We start from the raw sequence: 21,111 nt of genomic DNA on the forward strand, positions 1-21,111 counted from the left end.
TCCATATAGCTGACCCTTGAACAGCACAGGAGTCAGGGGCACCAACCCATCACGCAGTCTGAAATTCACAACTTTTGATTCCAAAAACTTCAGTTGTCCCTCAGTATCCACAGGGAATTGGTTCTATGACTTCCTGCCCCTGCAGATACCAAAATCTGAAGATGCCCAAGTCCCTTAAACAAAATGGCATAGAATGCATTCAGTCAGCTGTCTGCATCCCTAGAAATACTGTTTTCGATAGTGGTTGGGTTGAATTTGTTAATGTGAAACCTGGAGATACAGATGGCTGACTATTGCAAAATTGTGTATATGTAGACCATTGCAGTTCAAACCTGTGTTGTTCAGGGTCAGCTGTACTTCCAAACTGAAGAACACTCTCTAACTCACTCTATGCCCTTCTGTTCTGTTCCCTGTTCAACTGTTACTGTTTTGTGGTTTTTCTAAAAAAAAATATATATATATATATATTTTTTTTTTTTACAGAGAGGAAGGGAGAGAGGGATAGAGAGTTAGAAACATTGGTGAGAGAGAAACATCGATCAGCTATCTCCTGCACACCCCCTACTGGGGATGTGCCCGCAACCAAGGTACATGTCCTTGACCGGAATCGAACCTGGGACCCTTCAGTCTGCAGGCCGACGCTCTATCCACTGAGCCAAACTGATTAGGGCAACTTTTTTTTTTTTTTTTTTATCACAAGTTTCAACTACATAATTGCCGGAAATCACTTTTACTTCCAAAACACCTTTCATCCGCGCTTTTATAAAGCAACAGACTATTCTATTCTGGATATTAATTTGGGTGTACAATGATGCAACACCCTCTTAACTGATCTTTGCTGCCTGCAGTCCTGTCTGCAGTGCATTCTCCACACTCAGCTGGAGTAAACATCCCGTACAAATCTATTATCACCCCTCCTGTTCCTGCCTTACATCACGGGTTCCTTCAGGGTCAGGGCTAAACACTTTACCCCTACTCCTACTCTACACTCCGTTCCACCCACCAGCCACACTGCACTTAAGGCCTTATCAATGAAAGCTCCTGCCCTTTGTACATGTTGTGAAAACATGTCTTAAGCTTTTGTGAGCTACGAGGCACCCCTGAGAAAATGATGGAAGCTATGGACACTCCACAAAGGCATGGAACAAAATTTTTTAATTAAAATTTAAGGTAGTTCATAGTCTTGGAACCTGTAGTGCCTGATTTGGTTAAATCACTGAAAGTTTAAAATAGGTTTTTCATTTTCCACTTTAATACTTCAGAAAAAGACCTCTGTTCACAAATTTTTTGCTTTCTGGTTATAACCATTAAATTTATAAGATAATATACATGCAATTCCCGACTTGTGTGTCTCAACTTGCTCCGCTAATCATAGCATCTCTTGTACCTTGTGCTGCTGAGGACCAATAACTGCTTCTATTTCATAAACTGAAAAGAGGTTCTAGCATTTTGGCTTCCATTCTTCACTTCAAATGAGGCTGTGCCCTCGCTGCTGCTGGCAAGGCAATGAAGGAGATCTCCATTCCACTGCCCCGTCCCCTACAAAAGGTACTACCATTCCATCCACACCAAGGCCACTCCTAATCTCGATCTGTCATCTTCATCTCTAGAATCCTAGCATTTCCATCCCCAGCAACTGTAATGAAATGTCCTTTCAAGTCCTGGATCATAAATCTCATTTCAGTCTTTTGCATAGGCAGAGACCCATTAGTGCATTCTGTTAAAACTATTTGACAGTTACTAGTTGGCAATGCACAGTACAACATAGGAAGTAATGGTTACTAAGACCCAGTACCTGTATTCTAAGAAATTTATAGTGGGAAAGCCAGATGTGTGCACACATGAGAAGGACAGCAGAAATACGGAACCATCTCCCCTTGAGGTACTAAATTAGAACTTCTTTTAAATGTACAAAAGATATGCATTGGATATCTGGTCCTGGTGGAGGAAACTTCTTAAATCCCATTTGAGGAGTAGAATTAGGATTTTTCTTACCTTAACCTGGAAAATTGGTGAAAGTAGGTGGTAGGCAGAATAATACCACCACCACCCAAGATGTCCACATCTTAGGTTTCACAAGGGATGTTACAGATGTGATTAAAATTAAGGAACTTGAGTTTGGGAAAATTATCCTGGATTATCCAGGTTCATGTAAGTTCTTAAAAGTGGAAGAGGGAGATAGGAGTGGGTGGGGAGATGAGACTGAAGAGGCAGGTGAAGTTCAAAACATGAAAGGGATGCAGTCCATTGTTGCTGCTTTGAAGATGGAGGAGGCCATGATCCAAGGGATGCAGTTGCCCACTGGAGGCTGGGAACAGCCCTTGGCTGACAACTGTCGGGAACATTTCAATCCTAAAACTGCAGGGAAGTGAGTTCTACCAACCCCCAAATGAGCAAGAAAACACTCTCCTTTAGAGCATCCAGAAAGGCACACGGCCCCAAAACACTGATTTTAGCCCAGCGGGACCCATGTCAGACCTCAATCTAAGGAACTGTTAATGAGTGTTGCTTGACTGTCTAAATTTGTGGTAATTTGTTACAATGGAGGGAAAAAGTAGTAGTGGGAAGGTCAAGGAAGGAGAGAAAATATTTATGAAAGATCAAATTTAGAAAATCTTAGGCTTTTGCATGCCTTAGGAATGTGAGAAGAGGAAAAACTTCCAAAGTGGGACTGGGAAAAGATTAGTTGGCAGAAACTGGAAGGAGGCAGATGACCAATGAGTGACAAGTTTGCTCACACAAGGCTATTGCTTTCTGCTCTTGCTCAAAAGATCCTGTTTTTTTTTTTTTTTCTATGACCTACTCTTCCTAAAGCCAAAAACGGAGGTGGAGGAAGAGGCCTGGAAAGGAAGATCCCCACTCTCAGCATATTCATTATTGAAAGATTGTTTAGGAACTCCATGGGCAATCCCTGGAATTACATGGCACCCAGCTAACAGGACTTTGTTTTTTAAAAAAAGACTATTCAACGAAACACTGAACAACAACTGCCTTATTCAACGCGGCCTCAAGAGAGTCTCTGTGGCAACTCAGGGTCACTTGCTAGGAGGTTACAGATAACACAAAGTGAAAAGCAAATTGAGGAAGGAAACATTTAAGTATTTGAGCCTGAGTGCTTATTTCCTTTTATATCCTAAAGTCAGTATGTTTTGCTTTGTAGAAAAGACTTCTTAGAAATGACCCCCCCCCCCCCTTTTTGGAGAACACAAAGATTTCCTACCTTCATTTGCAGTTAGGTATAGCCATATTAGATTCTATCCAGAGAAGAATGCAGTTGGAACTATGTATGCAGCTTTATTAGGCACTATCCCTTCTGCTTAGCTGGAATTTTGGCATAATGGCTTGGGCAACCATTGCTATGTTGGACCATGTGCTTTTGAATGGAAACACCATATGATGGTAAAACAAAATAGAAGAAACTTTAAATACCTACTGCCCTATGCTAAGTAGCCAAATGGAGTATCTCCTAACCCTGTACTAATCCCTCTGGACTTACTGAATGTGAGGGAGAAATACATCATTATAGTGTTTACCTCTCATTTTGAATTAGTTTCCTGCAGTTGAACCTATTCCTGATTCAGTGGGGCTATCTTATTTTATTCCAGTTACTAACATAACTGGGAATGAATCAGGAATTAACTGTAAAATTAACATATTCTCCACATAGAACACAATGCTTCTTACTGGACAAAGTATTAAAAGCAACATTTAAAACTACATTTGCTTTTGGAATTAGCAGTGATGGTGGTACCATATACCTTTTTCTTAAATATATTTTTTAAATTTACTTCAAAGAGGGAGGGAGCAAGATAGAAACATCAGTGATGAGAGAGAATCATCAATTGGCTGCCTTCTGCCCATACTGGGGATTGCCCGCAACCCTGGCATATGCCCTGACTGGGAATTGAACTATAACCTCCTGGTTCATAGGTCAATGCTCAACCCCTGAACCACTACAGCCAGACTAAAAAAAAAAAATCTTACAATGAGTCATTCAATGAAAACATTAACATGTTTAAATGTTTTTAATTAAATAAGTTGAATTTAATTGGAATTACCATTTCTGTGGGAGATGAGATTTATTAAACTCTCTGAAATATAAAACTTGAACATAAACCCAGTGCTTTAACTTGTGGCTATTCTGATATCCCCCTTTAAGTTTGCTTCCATTTTATTATCATTCATTTCCAGATTCAGATTTTGCATTACTTTGGAGAGCCTATTTTCATCTTTTTTGTCTCCTGAAGCAGCCCCTTTGTTGCAAGTTTCTGCTACAATAAAAAACTGTTCAGTTGGTGGAAGAATGCTTACTCCATAGCCATTGTTGTTGTAAATATGATTATTAGTCATCTTCAATTTGGGTGCAGGAAGAACCTGTGAAAGTATTCAAAGAAACTAGTTTTTCAATTTCTATAAATATGAATAATGAACGTGTCATAAACTCTAGAATTTATTCTTGGGTGTACACATTTCCTTTAGACAACAGAATCTCAGTTTTGAACAATTTATTTTCCTCACTGGGTTAATGTAATATTAACTACAAAAATGTTTAATGAGGAAATATTAAATGAGGTTTTTAACTTATTTTTTATCAGTTATTGGTAAAGATAAATGATTCTAGATGGGGTTACAAGCTTTTAATAAGATAGATATGAAAATAAATGATTTAAAAAATGATAAACATGAAAATTTCAATTGATACGTTAACTAGATTTCTATGGAAAAACTTCATTAGCTACACAAGTCTAGAGAGGGCTCTAGAAAGGTAGAATTTATAGGAATGGGAAGGTATTTCACTTATAAATTATTGCCATTAATGTTTTATTTTACAAAGTTTGAAAGATAAAATATTTTTTTAATATATTTTATTGATTTTTTACAGAGAGGAAGAGAGAGGGATAGAGAGCTAGAAACATTGATGAGAGAGAAACATCGATCAGCTGCCTCTTGCACACCCCCTACTGGGGATGTGCCCGCAAACAAGGTACATGCCCTTGACTGGAATCGAACCTGGGACCCTTCAGTCCGCAGGCCGATGCTCTATCCACTGAGCCAAACCGGTTTCGGCAAAAATATTTCTTAATATTATTTATTATTCTCTTGCTTTACTTTCCTTTTTTAAAAAAAAATATATATTTATTGACTTCAGAGAGGAAGGGAGAGGGATAGAGAGATAGAAACATCAATGATGAGAATCATTGATCGGCTGCCTCCTGCACGCCCCCTATTGGGGATCAAGCCTGCAACCTAGGCATGTGCCCTTGGCTGGAATCGAACCTGGGACCCTTCAGTCCGCAAGCCGACGCTCTATCCACTGAGCCAAACCGGCTAGGGCTGCTTTACTTTCCTAAATGTATTATGCATCCGCTCACTGAAGGATTTAAAACATTTTTATAAGAGCAAACTTACATACTTTATCATATTTGAAGTTACTTGCTAAAATTGAAGTTAAAATTATTAAATCATAAGACTAAAATTGTTTCCTATCAGCCATCATTTAAGCCATATCTTAATTAACTATATATTCTTTTCCAAATCAATAATATTTAGACTAAATCTTAAGCCTAAAAATAATGTATCTTTCTAATTATCATTCTCATAACAATTCTATATTAAGGAATATAAGAATACCTTCATATTAACACCACCTAAGATGCTTTTTGAACTGTCATTGGTTCTGAAGTTATTACAGTGATGAATTTCATTCCTTTCCAGAATGGCTGTGCTGCCAGGATACAGTTCAACACCAGCACCCTGTCAATGCAAAGCAAATACAACAGTCAGTAAAACACATTTCTCTCCAAAATTTCCTTTAGATTTCAAAATTGTAATCCCATATTAGCAATTTAAACACACAATTACATGAAAATACACAATAGTGCAAGCAACAATTTATTGTGTATATGTTATTAAAATGGAAAAAACTGCTATCTATGCTAAGAAAATCTTAGGCCTAGAAAGAATTGAAGTCGTAGTCTATTACGGTTCTCTCCCACTCAAATGAAGTCTCTAGACGGAGTCAAAAGTTTCTTTAAGCAATTCTTTTCCATTGTAAAAATTTACTTAAATATACTCTACTAAATCCCTCATAATGCTGCTAAAGTCTATTGACTCATTTTAATGGAAAAGTCCTCTTAGATTTCTGCTTCCTTTAATCTTGTTTCTCATTAAGTTTTCTAGTCATTTAATGATCTTTGTGATTGTTACTTGAAGACTCAAGCAGTTACAACTAACCACATACCTTACAGCAATGTCTAATAGCTTATGAGTACTATTATTTTTTAAATAAACTATCAGATAACTGATTCATAATCTATTTTGTAGCCACTGATTCCTACATTTTAAAAAAATCACACAACACAAAGTAATAATTCATTACTTTGGACTAGGCAGTTCACTTTTCTTAAGTATACTATGACACTCTTGTATTGGTCCTCATTTTGTTTATTTTCATCAGCTTCTAAGCTTAATAATTCAAAGATGAAGTAACTGTTACCCTTTCTTTGCATAATAAGCTCATTCAAAGTTATATCTATAGTCATAGAAAGCAACAGTTTTAAAATGAAATACCTGGGCACCGATTATTTCACTGTCCTTAATTGTCAAAGAAGCCCCTGTAAGAACACACACTCCTGTTCCTTCACATTTTAATACACAGTTCTCCAGAGTCATGTGACCAGACTCCACCACCACAATGCCATCCACTGTCCCTTGTTGTATCAAAGATAGGTGCATTAGTTTCACATTAGCAGCTTTGGATACCACAAAACTGTCATGAGAAGGTTCAGAAGTAATCATAATTTCCTCTCTCTTTCCAACTCCTGAATCATTGGAACAAAGAGACATTATTAAATTAGTAGTCCCAAAGTCAAAAGCCCTTTGTAACTCAATAATACTTGCTATTACCAAGATTTTCACATATTTGTAATAAATGATATATGTGATTATTCAGTTATTAAAATTAGATACTTACCTATAATGTAATCTTTTGTCATTTTGATGCTAGATTCTGGGTTTAAAATCAATCTATACCTATGATATTTCTTTAACATACTCATTCCACTACTAAATTATATAACAGTAATCCTCTACATACAAAATGTTTAAGCCTCAAAAAGTATCTTACCATAACCTATTTTTAAAACTATAATAAATTATATTAAAAAGGACTGGCAGAGACTCTTGAATTAGGTTATAAGATTAACCATATCCATAATTTTGCTCTGGAGTAGTCAAAGCAATTTAAATTTAAACATCAATCCAAAAATAAGGGTTGGATCTTTAAGAAGGCTACAAATTTTTAAAATTACAAATATGATCTTTATTATCCAGTAGTAGTTTTCAGCAAAATACTACTCATTACAGTCATCAAAATCTAGTGAAAATTTTATGTAGGTAGGCAACTTTTAAGTCACCTGTTCTTTTTTTTTGGCCAGACAGTGGGAATATGCATGCTTCAATATAAAAGGGCAGAATGAAGTTACTTATTCAGACCCTTAAGGAAAAGTTAGTATGCTCTGCTTTTCTACTATTTTAATAAGTTTGCATGTGAATTAACCTTTTAAAGAAAATGCTGAATATGCTTTAATATAGCCTTACATTTGGGCTTTCCCACAAAAGTGATATGAAGTGCAGAGGAGAGATGAAAGTTTAATAAAAATATAGATGGTCCTAATAGAAAATACTGTCAATAGGTTTTCATTAGCATGGGGAAAAAGCAATCTCATTGATTTGCTCTGGTACAGTATGTCCAGACAAGGTCACCTGTACAGGCAATATACACATGACAGGTGAGAAAAATCTTAGTTGTAAAAAGGCACATAAGGGATTTTTGTGAAATCCGTGTTCTAATTCCTAATAATTTCATTAACCATGCTTGCAATATACAATTTGCCTAGTACACATTGCTATAAAAATGCAAAGGATGCCCTGCTAACCCTTTATAATGATGTCATCAGTCAATAAAGCAAGATTGACAGCTTGATATTCTCCTGGGAAAATAACTACTGTATCTCCACTATAACAACTATCCAAAGCCAAATCCAAATCATCATGCTGTTGCAGAAATGTGTCTGAAGATAAGTCCTTTACCTGAAAAGAAGAAATAAAGCAGCACACCTTCAACAACAGGTTAAATTGAGAGAGGTCATTTTAATCAGTTAACTTACTGGTAATGTGCTTTTCCCAAGACTTTTCTTGTATAGGAAGTACTTGAATTATTATTTATTATGTTTGTTAAATGCTCAAAGTATTAGTCCATCATTTAAAGGAGTGATAAAATTAGATTTTCTTTATGACCACTAATTTTACAGATACTAAATAGTGTGTGTTAGAAGTCATATTTTGAATTTTACCTGTTACCTCCTAAACTTCACAATAGTTCTTTGAAGTGAACTATTGTCGCTTTAAAAGGTTCAGGAAGTGGAAACTCAGTTTAAATGGTTTGCCCAAGGACATACTGGTAGAGTTAGTGAGCAGTAAAATCTAAGCTTTAGATCCAGATCTTTATGATACCAGATACCTTTCCAATATAATTTGTTTTCTAACTCGAACTGACCCTATAATTTTGATAAATCCACAAAATATTACATATTAAATCACAGGACTAAAAAAAGTACTAGGAATTTTTACTTGGGGTAGGAAAGGGTAGAGGGCTTCATTATTAGCACCTTTTAGAGTGAGGACATTTAAAATTTGGAAGCTGGAAATATACTCAGAAAATACCTATTTTTCCAATAGAAATGGCAATATCATTCATATATCTTATAGGAGTAGGTTAGGACTCACCATAATGGCCTCATTTTTTTTAAATTTAAAATCGAAATTTTTGGTTAATCTGCAATATTTTTTTCCATTTGATTTTAGAAAGAGTGAAAGGGAGGCAGGGGCTAGAGAGAAAGAGAAAGAAACATCAATGTGAGAGAGTCACATTGACTGGTTGCCTCCCACACATGTCCAGACCAGGGCCTGGGATTGAGTCTGCAACCCAGGTACATGCCCTTAACTGGGAATAGATTTCATAATCCTTCAGGGTGCAGGCCTATGCTCTGACCACTGAGGACACTGGCCAGGGTGATGGCCTCATTTTTACTTAATCACTTCTCTGTTTCTCATACACACTGTACTCTGTCAGACATGCACTCATTTATTTAACCAAAACAGTTGGGCACCATATGCCAAGCATGATGTGAGGTGGGGGATGTGTGGTAAATATATACCCTTTGCTCTCAAGAAGCTCATATTCTAGTAAGAGACAGACATTCAATAGATACCAACAAAAAGTATTCAACAGTAGTGATAAGGGAAAGTGCCAGTAAGGGGAAGGGCAGGGTGCTGTGATAGTACACAGCTGTTCAATGTACTCTGGAAGGCTGCGAAAGGCTGGACATGATGTTTACGTTGAGGGTTGAGGATGTGCAGCAACTCTGTGAAAGAATGTTGTATACACCAAAGTGGATAGATACATGGAGGTGAAGAGGGATAGGATAACTCAGAAAATTATAACTAGCAACTGGGTAGGTACTGGAACAGGGAACTCTAGAATATAAAGTCAATGAAGACGGTCATGTATTTAATTGTGGCTAGTTGAGTTGAAGTACTTTTGAGATAGAGTGGTGATGAGCAATGGGCAGTGGACACATTTCCAGTTATCAGTATATATAACTGATCAGATAGAGATAAGCTAAATCACTTAGGGATAATATCATGCAGCAAAAGTACCAGGCATTTAAAGGACAGACAGGAGGAGAGGGAAGCATCTAGAAAGGAGAACCAGGGAAGTATAGTAACAAGACAACAAACAAGAATGTTTCCAGGAGAGAGCTATGAAATGCTACTGAGGTTGAGATGGAAATATTTACTTTTAGACTTACAACATTTTCCCCTCTTGGGCTGCTTAAATTTATAGTCTTCCTTTATTTAGGTTTCAACTGAGTTATTTCTCCCAGCCAGCATTGCCAGACTTGCTAATTCAGGCTTATGTGCTCATCCTATATGCATCCTGTATCATAGCATGTATCATTATTTGTTGTAATTGCCTACTTGTTCATATCTCCACCACATTCAAACTTATACAATGTGTGATGTGTGGGTCTGGTTCAATGTTGTATCTTCCTCACATGCAGGCTTTCTCATATTTGTTTCCCATCCTTTCTATACTACTAGCATAGTGCCTGACAACAAAGGTTAGTACTCGGCAAATAATTGTTGACATTGTTTCATTTAGTACTTACTATATGCCACTCACTAAGCTGGATGTAATGGGGGAAATACAGCATTCCTGAGTCAGGCAAGAACCCTACCTTCAAAGTGCTGCTTTTCTGATTATACACAGCTAAACTTAAATGAACAAGTAAGAATGAAGTGTATTTCTTACCATGTCAGTAGTCATCACTTTTGCTACAATATGTGTTATAGTCTTTCCAAAATCTCTTTTTCCTTTCCTACGCCTCAGAATTCTTGGAAAAAAAGGTCCATGGACTCTAGAGTTAAAAACATTTATGATTAAATTAACAATGAAAAAAGATTCAACCTACACTTGCTTAGAAAATAAAAACTTGGCACTAAGCATCTTGGAGAAAAAGGTTTCAGTAATTTTAAGCTCCTTGAGAGCAATGAGCAACTTGAGAATAATGATTAAAATATTCATTAGATAACTGAGTGTTTAAACCCTTGAACTCAAATCTTTTCATTTTAATGGTTTGTATCTGAAATCTGCATGCAACCCACTACAGTTAATAGCTCACTCCCCTCAATTTCTCAATACAAATAAACACTTCCTGATTGTGCTATCATAACCCACTGCACAGAGCAGAGGTGGGTTATGCCTGTGATACTGAGGCATAAGAATGCTGTAGGATGTGTTTAATTTCAGATACTATGTTCAATTAACAGCTTGTTTTATTTCAGAGGATAGGGTCTCCATAGAAATAGTTGGCTCTTGCCTCTCAGAAGAATAATTCTAGCTTTTCTCTTAGTTTTTATATTATTTGCTACTCAGCACTTCTAATTACTTTTGTTCTTTTTCCTTTCTCCTTTTCTTTACAGTTCCTGTGTTCTATCTCTTAATTTCATTTATGTGTCATCAAGAGAAAGAAAAAAAATTTGAATGTAACTTTTATCATTCCTGTCAGCCGAAGGGACCCTCCTTTTCCAACAGATGTCGATTTGCCATTAATCTCATTAGGTGTAAATGTTTGGGTTTTCTGTAGCACTTTGTTGCTTGATGCTAAATGGGATGCAGCTTTAGTACCAGTATTTTTCAGGTTTATTGCCTATCAAATATTTTTGTGAAGCTTAAATTTTCAGGAAACTGGTTCTAAGAATTTGCCATGCAAGTTACTAAAATTTGAATTCCAACATATTAGCAATATCCTTTAAAGCAAAAGTTTCATTTAACATTTCAAAATCAAACCCAGTCAACATTTTTATACCTACTTAAGTGGTTTAGATATTGAGAAAGAGAACTACTCATACATTTTTGCACCATATACCCGATTACTAGTTGCTCAAAGAGTAAAGCATCCTATACTCAGGACATATGTAATACAATCCTAGTTTTAACAACAAATGGATATATCAGTGATTTTTAATTGAATTTATTAGGGAATAATTACACAACAGACACTCATTTTAAATGAATCATTTCATGAGGTTTCATAGGTGTATACACACATTTAACTCAATCACAATAATCAAGATATAGAACATTCCTGTCATACTCAGTGTTGTATCTAAAAACATATTGCCAAACCCAAGGTCACCTAGGTTTCTGCCTGTTTTATTCTAAAAGTCTTATAGTCTTGTTTTCCATGTAGGCCTATGGTTCACTGTGAGTTAACTTGTGTAAAATCCTTTTTCTTGTTGTGAGCATTGGTAACATGTCCGAGCTGAATCTGGAGATCCTTGGTTCTCTTAACACTGTTTCCCTCTTGTTGAGATTTTCCATGTACTTATTAACACCATATTTTCCTCTCATTCTATAATCATGTTTCCCTTTAATTCTTCTAACATATTTATAATAACTGTTTTGAAGTCTTTGATAAATCCAACATCTGGGCCCCCTAAAAATCAGTTTCTATTAACTGTCTTTTTTCTCCCGAGTATGAGCTAATATTCTGGTTTCATTGCATGTCTATTAATTTTGGTTGAACTAGAGATTTGGGATAATATATTTAAGTAACTCTGGATTGTGTTGTTTTTCTGAGGATTGTTAGTCTTGTATTCTACGTGAGGCAGTTTTAACTTGCCTGGTCCCAGAATGCAAACTTTCTCCTTTGAGGTACGCAGCAGCTGGCATCTCTGCTTAGTTTTCTCAATTTCCAGGTTCCTTTTTTAGCATTTCTCTGTCTCACCAATGCTAGCATAGTTTAGAGGTCAACCAAGAATTTGAAATGGCAGAGTTTATGCTCAATTTGTGGATCCCCTTTTGTACCTCTTATTTTCTGGATACCCCACCTGAGTTTCCAGGTGCTCTGCTAGCCCTCAACTCTGTCCTGTCACTTTCAAACACACTGCATTTTTTGCTGCCAGAGCTATGAGAATTAGTGATTACCCTCAGACCAAAAGCCACAAATTTCAATTTTTTACCCATTCCAAGGATAAATACATTTCAAGGATAAACTTTTCTGCTTGCTGCCTGCTTTTGGTCATTTCATAGTGCCTTAAAATAGTTGAATACTTTTAATAAATTTTGTCCAGATTTTATAATTGTTATCTATGGAAGAGTTTGATTAACTCACTCCATCACTCAGAGAATTAGATTCTCTGTGATTATAATTTTCAGATGAGAGAACTCTGTGTTGCCCTATGCCCTTGGAATCTCAAGTCTAGTGATGATAACTTGTATTCAAATTCAACTTTTGTTAAAGCTGCATTTCTAGATCAGTGGATTTCAAAAATCATATCCATATTGATTTCCCAAAGTAACCCCAAGGTTTTGTTACACAGGAATCACACAAAGGATCCCCAAAGTTTTGTTACACAGGAATCCCAATAACAAGGAAACATCAAAAATAAGCACTGGAATGGGATTCTTAGTGATTATAAAACAGGTCAAATTTGAGAGAAAATACAAAAGGAAAGATTTAGGCTCACAGTTCACAGTTGGATAAGTAAAATGTGGCTCAGAATTCCTAAGGCAAAGAATGAATAAAGGTAGAACACACAAAAAGTGGTTTAACAATTTTGTATGAAATATAAGTTCTTTGACTCCAAGATTTTCTATTAATTTGGGGACTATGAGCAAGAATCCCTGTTTCCCCTCTTTTAAAAACAAAGAAAAGATAGAAATATATTTTGCTGCATAACAATGTAAAAATATTTAAACACATTTGGAAGTATTCTAGAGGAGAATGATGCTGATTAAATCTACATTTTTTTTATTTATCATCAAAAACAACTTATCAACATACGTTGGTTATAAAAGCAGAAATTATGAGGCAGCCAAATTGTTTCCATTTAAAATACAGCAAACTGCCTGGCCAGTGTGGCTCAGTGGTTGAGCATCGACGCATGAACCAGGAGATCGGGTTTGATTACTGGTCAGGGCACATGCTCAGGTTTCGGGCTCGCTCCCCAGTAGGGAGTATATAGGATGACAGAGTGATTCTATGTCATCATTGATGGTTCTCTCTTTCCCTCTCCCTTCCTCTCTCTGAAATAAATAAAAACATAATAAAATAGAATAAAATAAAATAGAGCAAAGTATTACCGGAGGCGTAAATCTTCCCACATTTTCAATAATTCACAGAGCATTACTATCTCGTAGTATTTTTTCCAGCATTCAACAGCCTCTGCTGCAGAGGGATCCTCTTTAATATTGTTCTGATACTCGATGAGCTCGACACGCTTATTTTTATATTTCTCCAAAGTTTTTTTGAAACGTTGTGCGATAGGACCAGGTATTGTTCCATCTTGTATATCACACCACCTGAAAAGTATCAATATAATTTCAATGCTTATCTTATATAATGTGCTGAGCAAGTTTGTGTGGGTTTGTTTTTAATATTTTTATTGATTTCAGAGAGAAAGGGAGAGGGAGAGACAGAAACATCAATGATGAGAATCATTGATCAGCTGCCTCCTGCTTGCCCCCTTCTGGGGATCAAGCCCACAACCCAGGCATATGCCCTTGACTGGAATCAAACCCTGGACCCTTCAGTCCACAGGCCGATGTTCTATTCACTGAGTCAAGCCAGCTAGGGCCTGAACAAGTTTTTAAGTATACTTACAAATTAATTCTTTCTTCAATCAAAGCAGTATAATTGTCACAACGTTCTTCATCATCCCAGTCTCTCCAAAGAAAATCATAAAAAAACCTAAGATAAATTAAGATGAAAGTGATCAAAAACAGTGAGTACCACATTTAGAATTAAAAAGGCATTCTGATATAAAAATTCTTTACATGAATTTTAACTGTTAAGAAAAAAAATTTTTTTTTCCTCACTCAAGGACATGCTTTTTATTGATTTTAGAGAGAGGAAGGGGGCGAGAGAGAGAGAGAGATCAATTGGTGTATTAGGTATGTGCCCTGATAGGGAATTGAACCAGACACCCTTGGGTATACAGGAGGATGCTCCAACCAAATGAGCCACACTGCCAGAGCAGAAAAATACTTTTAAAGGACCTTTCAATGAACTACTATTAAAGGTAAACTTTAAAAATTTGATTATCTGGATTCTATTTTAGGTTACTACAGATAAGATAATGTTCCTTGAAGTGGAATTATAAATTTCAGGTTTCAGATTTCATAGATTTGGGTTATTATTTTATTCACCAAAAAAGTAATACTTAAGATATCAAATTTGTATATTGAAAGCAGGAAAGCATGAGAAAAACAGAAACATGCCCTCATCTATAGTAAGTTTATGGATGGCTTCTCTCAAATTGTACCAGATTGTAAGAAGCAATCATAATGTGAATGACATCGAGTATTTGTAATGCCCTTAAATGTGAAAAAATGAAATCTGATATATTTAAGATGTTTAAATATGAACAGAACTTATAACTTATTGCTAGAATTCTTTAATTCAATTTTTGTAAAATGCAAAGTTGAAAATAGCAAATGTTTATTGCCCGCATATACTTCAAAAGAGAATATTTTAACTAAGAAAGGAGATGTACACAACATAAAATATGTTCATTAAAAATAAATTGAATTAAGTGAGTAAAATTCAATCAATAAATATTCATAAAGTGCTTGTATGAACAAAATTTACATATTAAACTAAAATGTTGGCTATGATAATTTTAACTTTAAGAAGTAAAATGCTCTAATACCTTACAACTTCCAAGGCCAAAGCAATGTCATGTATATCGGAATCTTGTCCTTCAACAGGGTATACTTCCAAGAGAGGCACACTATGCTCTAGTTCTTCTAAAACCTCATTAACCAAATTCCTTGGAATATTTGCAATATTAGAAGAAAAAGGCTCAGCAACAGAAACAGTCACTCTGAAACAAGATGAGGAGCTCTGGCGTGGTGTACAAGTTGCCTAAAATAAATATTTTAAAATTTTAGTTTTGATTTCTTAAATCAGTATTATACATCATATATTTTAAAATCAAATGGCTGTACTAGGTTATAAAAAATATAATTTCTTTATAATCTCCCACCACCCTCTAATTCTTATTCCTCAGAGACAAACACTTGTAATTTTTTAGCTGATTATTTTGACATTTACCTCTTTTTTTAAAAAAATAATATCCTTATATTGCCACTCACAGTTTGTTTTGTTTCAGTTTTTGGCATTATATATTGACCCCTGACTATAAAAGATAACAATTTAATCGTCTTTTTTAAAAAAATATATATTTTTATTGATTTCAGAGCAGGAAGAGGGAGAGAAAGAAACATCAATGATGAGAGAGAATCATTGATCTGCTGCCTCCTGCACACCCCCTGGGCATCAAGTCTGCAACCCAAGCATGTGCCCTGACCAGAAATCGAACCGTAACCTCCTGGTTCATAGGTCGACACTTAACCACTGAGCCATGCTGACTGGGCTTAGTAGTCTCTTTCATTTTCCCCCATCCCCATCACATATACCCACACTCTCCTGGTCCTCCAGCTACCAATGTTGTTAAAGCTTAGTATTCAAAATGCCATTCACAGGTGATCCATACAGTGTAAGCTGATTCATTTTCCTTTCCTGAACAAACTTGGTTTCTTAGGAGTCAATAGTAGGTTTTGTTTTTGTTTTTTGCTGTTTTCTGTGAGCCTTTCATTAATTTAACCCCAAATTCCCTGAGTTGTATACATCTCCTTTCAATATGTTCAAAATAACAGGTTATGTTTGAAATGAAATAGCAGTTTCATTTTCTTGAAGCACTCCTTTCCAGAGTTCTTCTACCAGTTCCAATCTGAACTGGCTCTCAGGCCTGCTACTTACATAGCTGTTCTCTCTTCGCTATCATCCTGGGAATTCCCTTTGCTTCTCTCTCAGGTTGGCCTCTCTGTATTTTGGATCGGATGTCTTCATGTTTCTTCATTTATTTCCTTGACTGAACATCCATTAACTTCCTGAGGGGTACATTGGACATAACTTTTGAGATCTCACATAATTGAAAATATCTTTTTTTCTACTCTTTCGTTCTACCCAGACTCTTTCCATGGGAACTCCATAAATCCATATCTTTAGGTCTTTTCTTTTGATCTGATTCATAGAAAAATCTTCTAGTTTTCATGCCTGAAGGAATATGCCTTACTGCCTGTATTCGAAAAGCAGTCAGGGTGACTTTCATTTATTTGCAGAGACTTTGTTTCTTTGCTGAGATGGTTATTTCATTTGTTTCATGTGCATTCAGAATTGCTCACTGACGCATACTTTGATGGCTGCTTTAAAATCCTTTTCAGAAAATTCTAACATCTGCAATCATCACGAACGTGCTTATTGTTTATTCCAGTAAAGATCTCCCTGGTTCTTAGAAGTGATGACAAATGATTTTCTATTGAAACCTGGACGTTTTGAGTACTATGCTATTAGATTCTTGATCTTATTTAAATCTTTCATCAGTCCTCTTCTGACATCAAACCTGGCACAAAAAGGGGGTTGCCACTTTGGTACTGCCTAGTGGGGATGGAAGTCCAGATTCTTCAGTTGGGGTGGGGAAGGGGTGTTCTTTGTTACTGCTGTTCAGAGGTGGGAGTTCAGGTTCCCCATTAGGCCTCCACTGGTACCAGCACTCTGGCTGGGAAAGAGAGGAGCACCTCATCACTGCTCCCCCGATGCCTCCCCTGACAGCACTGGGAGTAGGGGGGTGAAAGTCCTGATTCTCCACTAGACCTTTTCTGACACCGCCTTGGCAGGGATGACCGGAGTCTCTCCTTCCTGGCAAGGTGGCAGTCCAGGTTTCCCATGTGGTCTACACTGACATTGCGGAGGGGGGGCGGGGAGGGAAAGTTCCTCACAGCACTCTGGTGGTGCGGTTAGTCTGCCTTGACACAACTTGGCCAGGGTAGTCTCTGTTTGAAAAGATCGTGTTCTTTATCTGTAAAAAACCAGTAACTTACTTTTCCATGGAACAGCATTGTTTTCAGGTAGTATGCAATGCTGTGAGTTGCAAACACAGTTTTTCTCATGATTAAAACTACAGATTTGAAATATCTAATCTGAGGCAGGAGTACCATTTGTGATTGTAAATGTTAATTTCCATACAGGGATAATTGACCTTTAAGGGAATCAAATATATGACATCAAATATGCCACAATATTTAACCTATAGGCATAGAAAAGCAAAATATTATCAGATGAAGGCTTGAAAGTTGATGTATTATATTAAAAGGTACTTTTCATAAGAAAAAATTTCAAATTATAATGGTAGTTTTCTGACCAATTTTTTTTCTTTCCTAATCTAACTAAATATCATTATTGAGATAAATGAAGAAGGGAAATGATGGAAAAAGCCCCAAATTTGTTAAAGGCTAAATTACTAATTTTTAAGAAATAGGTTATTTATTATTTTTACATTATTTGAGCAGTTAAAACTAGGCTAAATACTGTCTAGTATTGTAAATTAGATTATATTTAATGATAACTGTTTATAAGTAAATGGTGCTAACATTCCTTCTTCTTTTAACACTAATTTGCTTAGAAATTTAAAATATAAGTAAATTTTTGCCAAATTCTGTTTATATTTCAAAGCTCCAAGTTAATAAGATCATATTTTCACTCAAAAGAACAAAGATCAGGTCAAAATTATTTACCTCAACTAGTATACCAACAAAAGGGATAGAAGCTTCTTCATATTTCAGAAAGAATAACTCAGGGTTAGTCTTCCAGACTCCAAGCCATTTGTCTTTCAACTTTAATTTTTCTGATAGGTAGTTACTCATAGCCTCATCAGCATCTTCTGCCTAGCAAAAGAAAAAAGTACATATTTAAGTAAAATTATATATATGTAAGATTTATATATATTTTTACTGATTTCTATTTTAAACAGAATCAATATACTCTTAAATAATGAAAAACCTGGGAAATAATAGATTTTAACTGAATCTACATTTAATGGAAAATATAAACACAATAATTATATGTAAAAAGTTATTTTTTTCTGAATTTTAATGATGTAATGACAATTATATAAAATATATTCAGTTCGTAAAAATTTAAAATAGCACTCAATTCTGTATAGCAAATGAGTATATTAAACATTCAATAAATATTTTCCCATTTGATTTTTTAAATTAAATTCAGCTATTTCAAGGATGATAATTTAAGCTAAAATGAAACTCAGTCATTTGACCATGTTTAATTAATGACAATAATTTATATAAATGTTTTGGTTTTTTTTTAATGTTTTTCAATGCCTTTAAGAAACATAACCCTTCTCCAATACTCAATATTAAAGTTGATCATTAATACTGTACTAGTTTTATAAGTGTTTTTAAAAATAAAATTTTTTTCAAATTATAAAATATCAAGATACAGAGAAATTTGAAAAATACAGAAAATATCACCCCTAATCTTGGCAGCCAGAATATAACCATTGTTGATAATTTAATGTATTTCCTTTCAGTCTTTTTTCTATGCATATATTCGTCATACAGATGAATCAGCGTTTTCTCTCCTGACTTATTTTACTTAACATTATAGCATAAGCATATCTATAGTTCTTGAAAAGATACTTTTTACATGTGCATAGTTTTCCATTACATATGAAGCTACAAGTTCTTTACTGACCCCCTAGTTGGAAATTAGTTTATATATATGTAATTTTATATAATTTAAAATTATATATATAATTTTAGAGAGGAAAGGAGAGGGAGAGATGGATCTGCTGCTTCCTGCACACCCTCTACTGGGGATTGAGCCAGACACCCAGGCATGTGCCCTGACAGGGAATGGAATTGGCGACCTCGATGGGACAACACTCAACCAACCGAGCCATACTGGCCAAGGCAGTTTCTAATTTTTAATTTTTATAAATATCACTGCAATAAATATCTTGGTACATAAGTTCTTCTGCTTAACAAGCAGAAACATACAATATTTGCTCTATTCAGTATTCTCAGGTACCATATGTGTATATTCTATACAAAACATCTTTCCACACCCTCAACCGACATGTGGGAACCATTCTTAGGCTGTAAACATTTTTAGTATTGTAGTGTAGTGTAAATTTCAAGGCTACCAAATGGAATCTTATCCTTATGTTTGTGCACAAATGATTAAATGAATAAACCAAGATGTATACCTGGACATTGATAAAGTCTTATCTTCATTTTTTAGAAGCTCTAGGAAAAAAGAAAGAAAAAACACTACCAGAGCTGTCTCCTTAACTGATGAATTTTCAGTTTGCCGTAAATCTAATAGTTACTCCTTTAGGTTAGGGCCCGGGCACACCTAATAAGGTATAAACCCTATAAATGCTGAGTAAATTTGACTTTTTTGAAATGCAAGTTTTCTTTGTGCCCTCTGGACCCCACCACCCTGGGAGCTGGACCCCACTTCCCTTGCTAACCCGCCTCCAAGGGTCCTGCGCTGGGTTCTGGCCCGTTTTCTCCTCTTCCTCACCTTACAACCCCGCAGCACCTCGTCGCAAAAGAGCGCCACCTTCTCCTCCCGCCACATGCCCCGCATGGGGGACACGCAGACTGGCGGCAAGGGCTGCGCCTCCGCCCTCTCCTCCTCCGCCGCCGCAGCCGCCTCCTCCTCCTCCTCCTCGGGCACGGACGGAAGGGGCTCTTCCTCCTCCTCCGCGGCCACCTCTCCCGGGTCCTCGGCCTGAGACACGGGCAGCAGCTGCAGCCGCCGCCGGGCCGCCTCCCGGCCCGCTTTCCCCTTCACTGGGCGAGAGGAGGCCACCACCGATCGCACCGGGGACGCGCTGCTCTTCAGGGTCTCCGCCGCCGCCAAGTCCCGGCTGAGCGCGGTGACAACCTCCTCGCCGCGCCCGCCGGGGTTCACGGTTTGGTCCGAGTCCTCAGGCACCGAAGTCCTGGACTCCGACGCCATACCTGCACCCGAGGGCCAGCTGGAGCCGTTGGCCACCTTTCCCGCCTGCGCCGCGCTGGCCAATGGGCGAGCTGCGCCCTCCGAGCCCGCAACGAGCGCGGGGGCTCGAGGGGGTCCCGGCGACGCGAGTTGAGGATGGGGTGCTGGAGTGGAGAGGGATGTTGTGGGGAGGGGCGTGGAGGGGCAGTGCCTGGGGGCGGGGCGGGGTGTGAGGGGACCGCTCTATAGGTGTCGGAGGGCGGGGCTTTGGGGGAAGGGCGGGGATAAGGGGCGGGGCGTGTGGGGCCGTCCTATAGGTGTCGAAGGGCGGGTTATGGGCGGGGCTTTGTGAAGGGGCGGGGCGTGAGGGAACCGTTCAATAAGAGCTGGAGGGCGGGACTATAGGCGGGGCGTGTGGGGCCGTCCTATAGGTGTCGAAGGGCGGGTTATGGGCGGGGCTTTGTGAAGGGGCGGGGCGTGAGGGAACAGTTCTATAAGAGCTGGAGGGCGGGACTATGGGCGGGGCGTTGTGGCGGGGGCGGGGCTGAGGCCTGCGGCGTTCTAGAGCGCGGTTCTGAGCGGTGCCCCCACCCCTCTCTCCTTGGAATCACCCAGTGACAGAATTCTCACCCCAAGGTAGGATTTCTTAGGGTCTTCTTACCTTTTCTGGGTGATT

The 21,111-nt window shown here is 37.4% G+C and overlaps 1 protein-coding gene across 1 annotated transcript; it reads right to left on the reverse strand.

The window, feature by feature from the left end:
- Nucleotides 1-1,149: 1,149 nt before the first annotated feature.
- On the reverse strand, nucleotides 1,150-20,631 carry SHCBP1L (SHC binding and spindle associated 1 like). Its single transcript, XM_079761797.1, has 10 exons — nucleotides 20,016-20,631; nucleotides 18,206-18,355; nucleotides 15,280-15,494; nucleotides 14,232-14,318; nucleotides 13,712-13,930; nucleotides 10,376-10,481; nucleotides 7,938-8,091; nucleotides 6,571-6,821; nucleotides 5,632-5,754; nucleotides 1,150-4,374 (listed from the first exon to the last, which is right to left on the reverse strand). The coding sequence occupies exons 1-10, from the start codon at nucleotides 20,454-20,456 to the stop codon at nucleotides 4,126-4,128; spliced, it is 1,995 nt and encodes a 664-aa protein (XP_079617923.1). The 5' UTR covers nucleotides 20,457-20,631; the 3' UTR covers nucleotides 1,150-4,125.
- Between the last annotated feature and the right edge of the window lie 480 nt (nucleotides 20,632-21,111).

Source organism: Cnephaeus nilssonii, assembly GCF_951640355.1.
Source record: "Cnephaeus nilssonii genome assembly, chromosome: 21".
NCBI lineage: Eukaryota > Metazoa > Chordata > Mammalia > Chiroptera > Vespertilionidae > Cnephaeus > Cnephaeus nilssonii.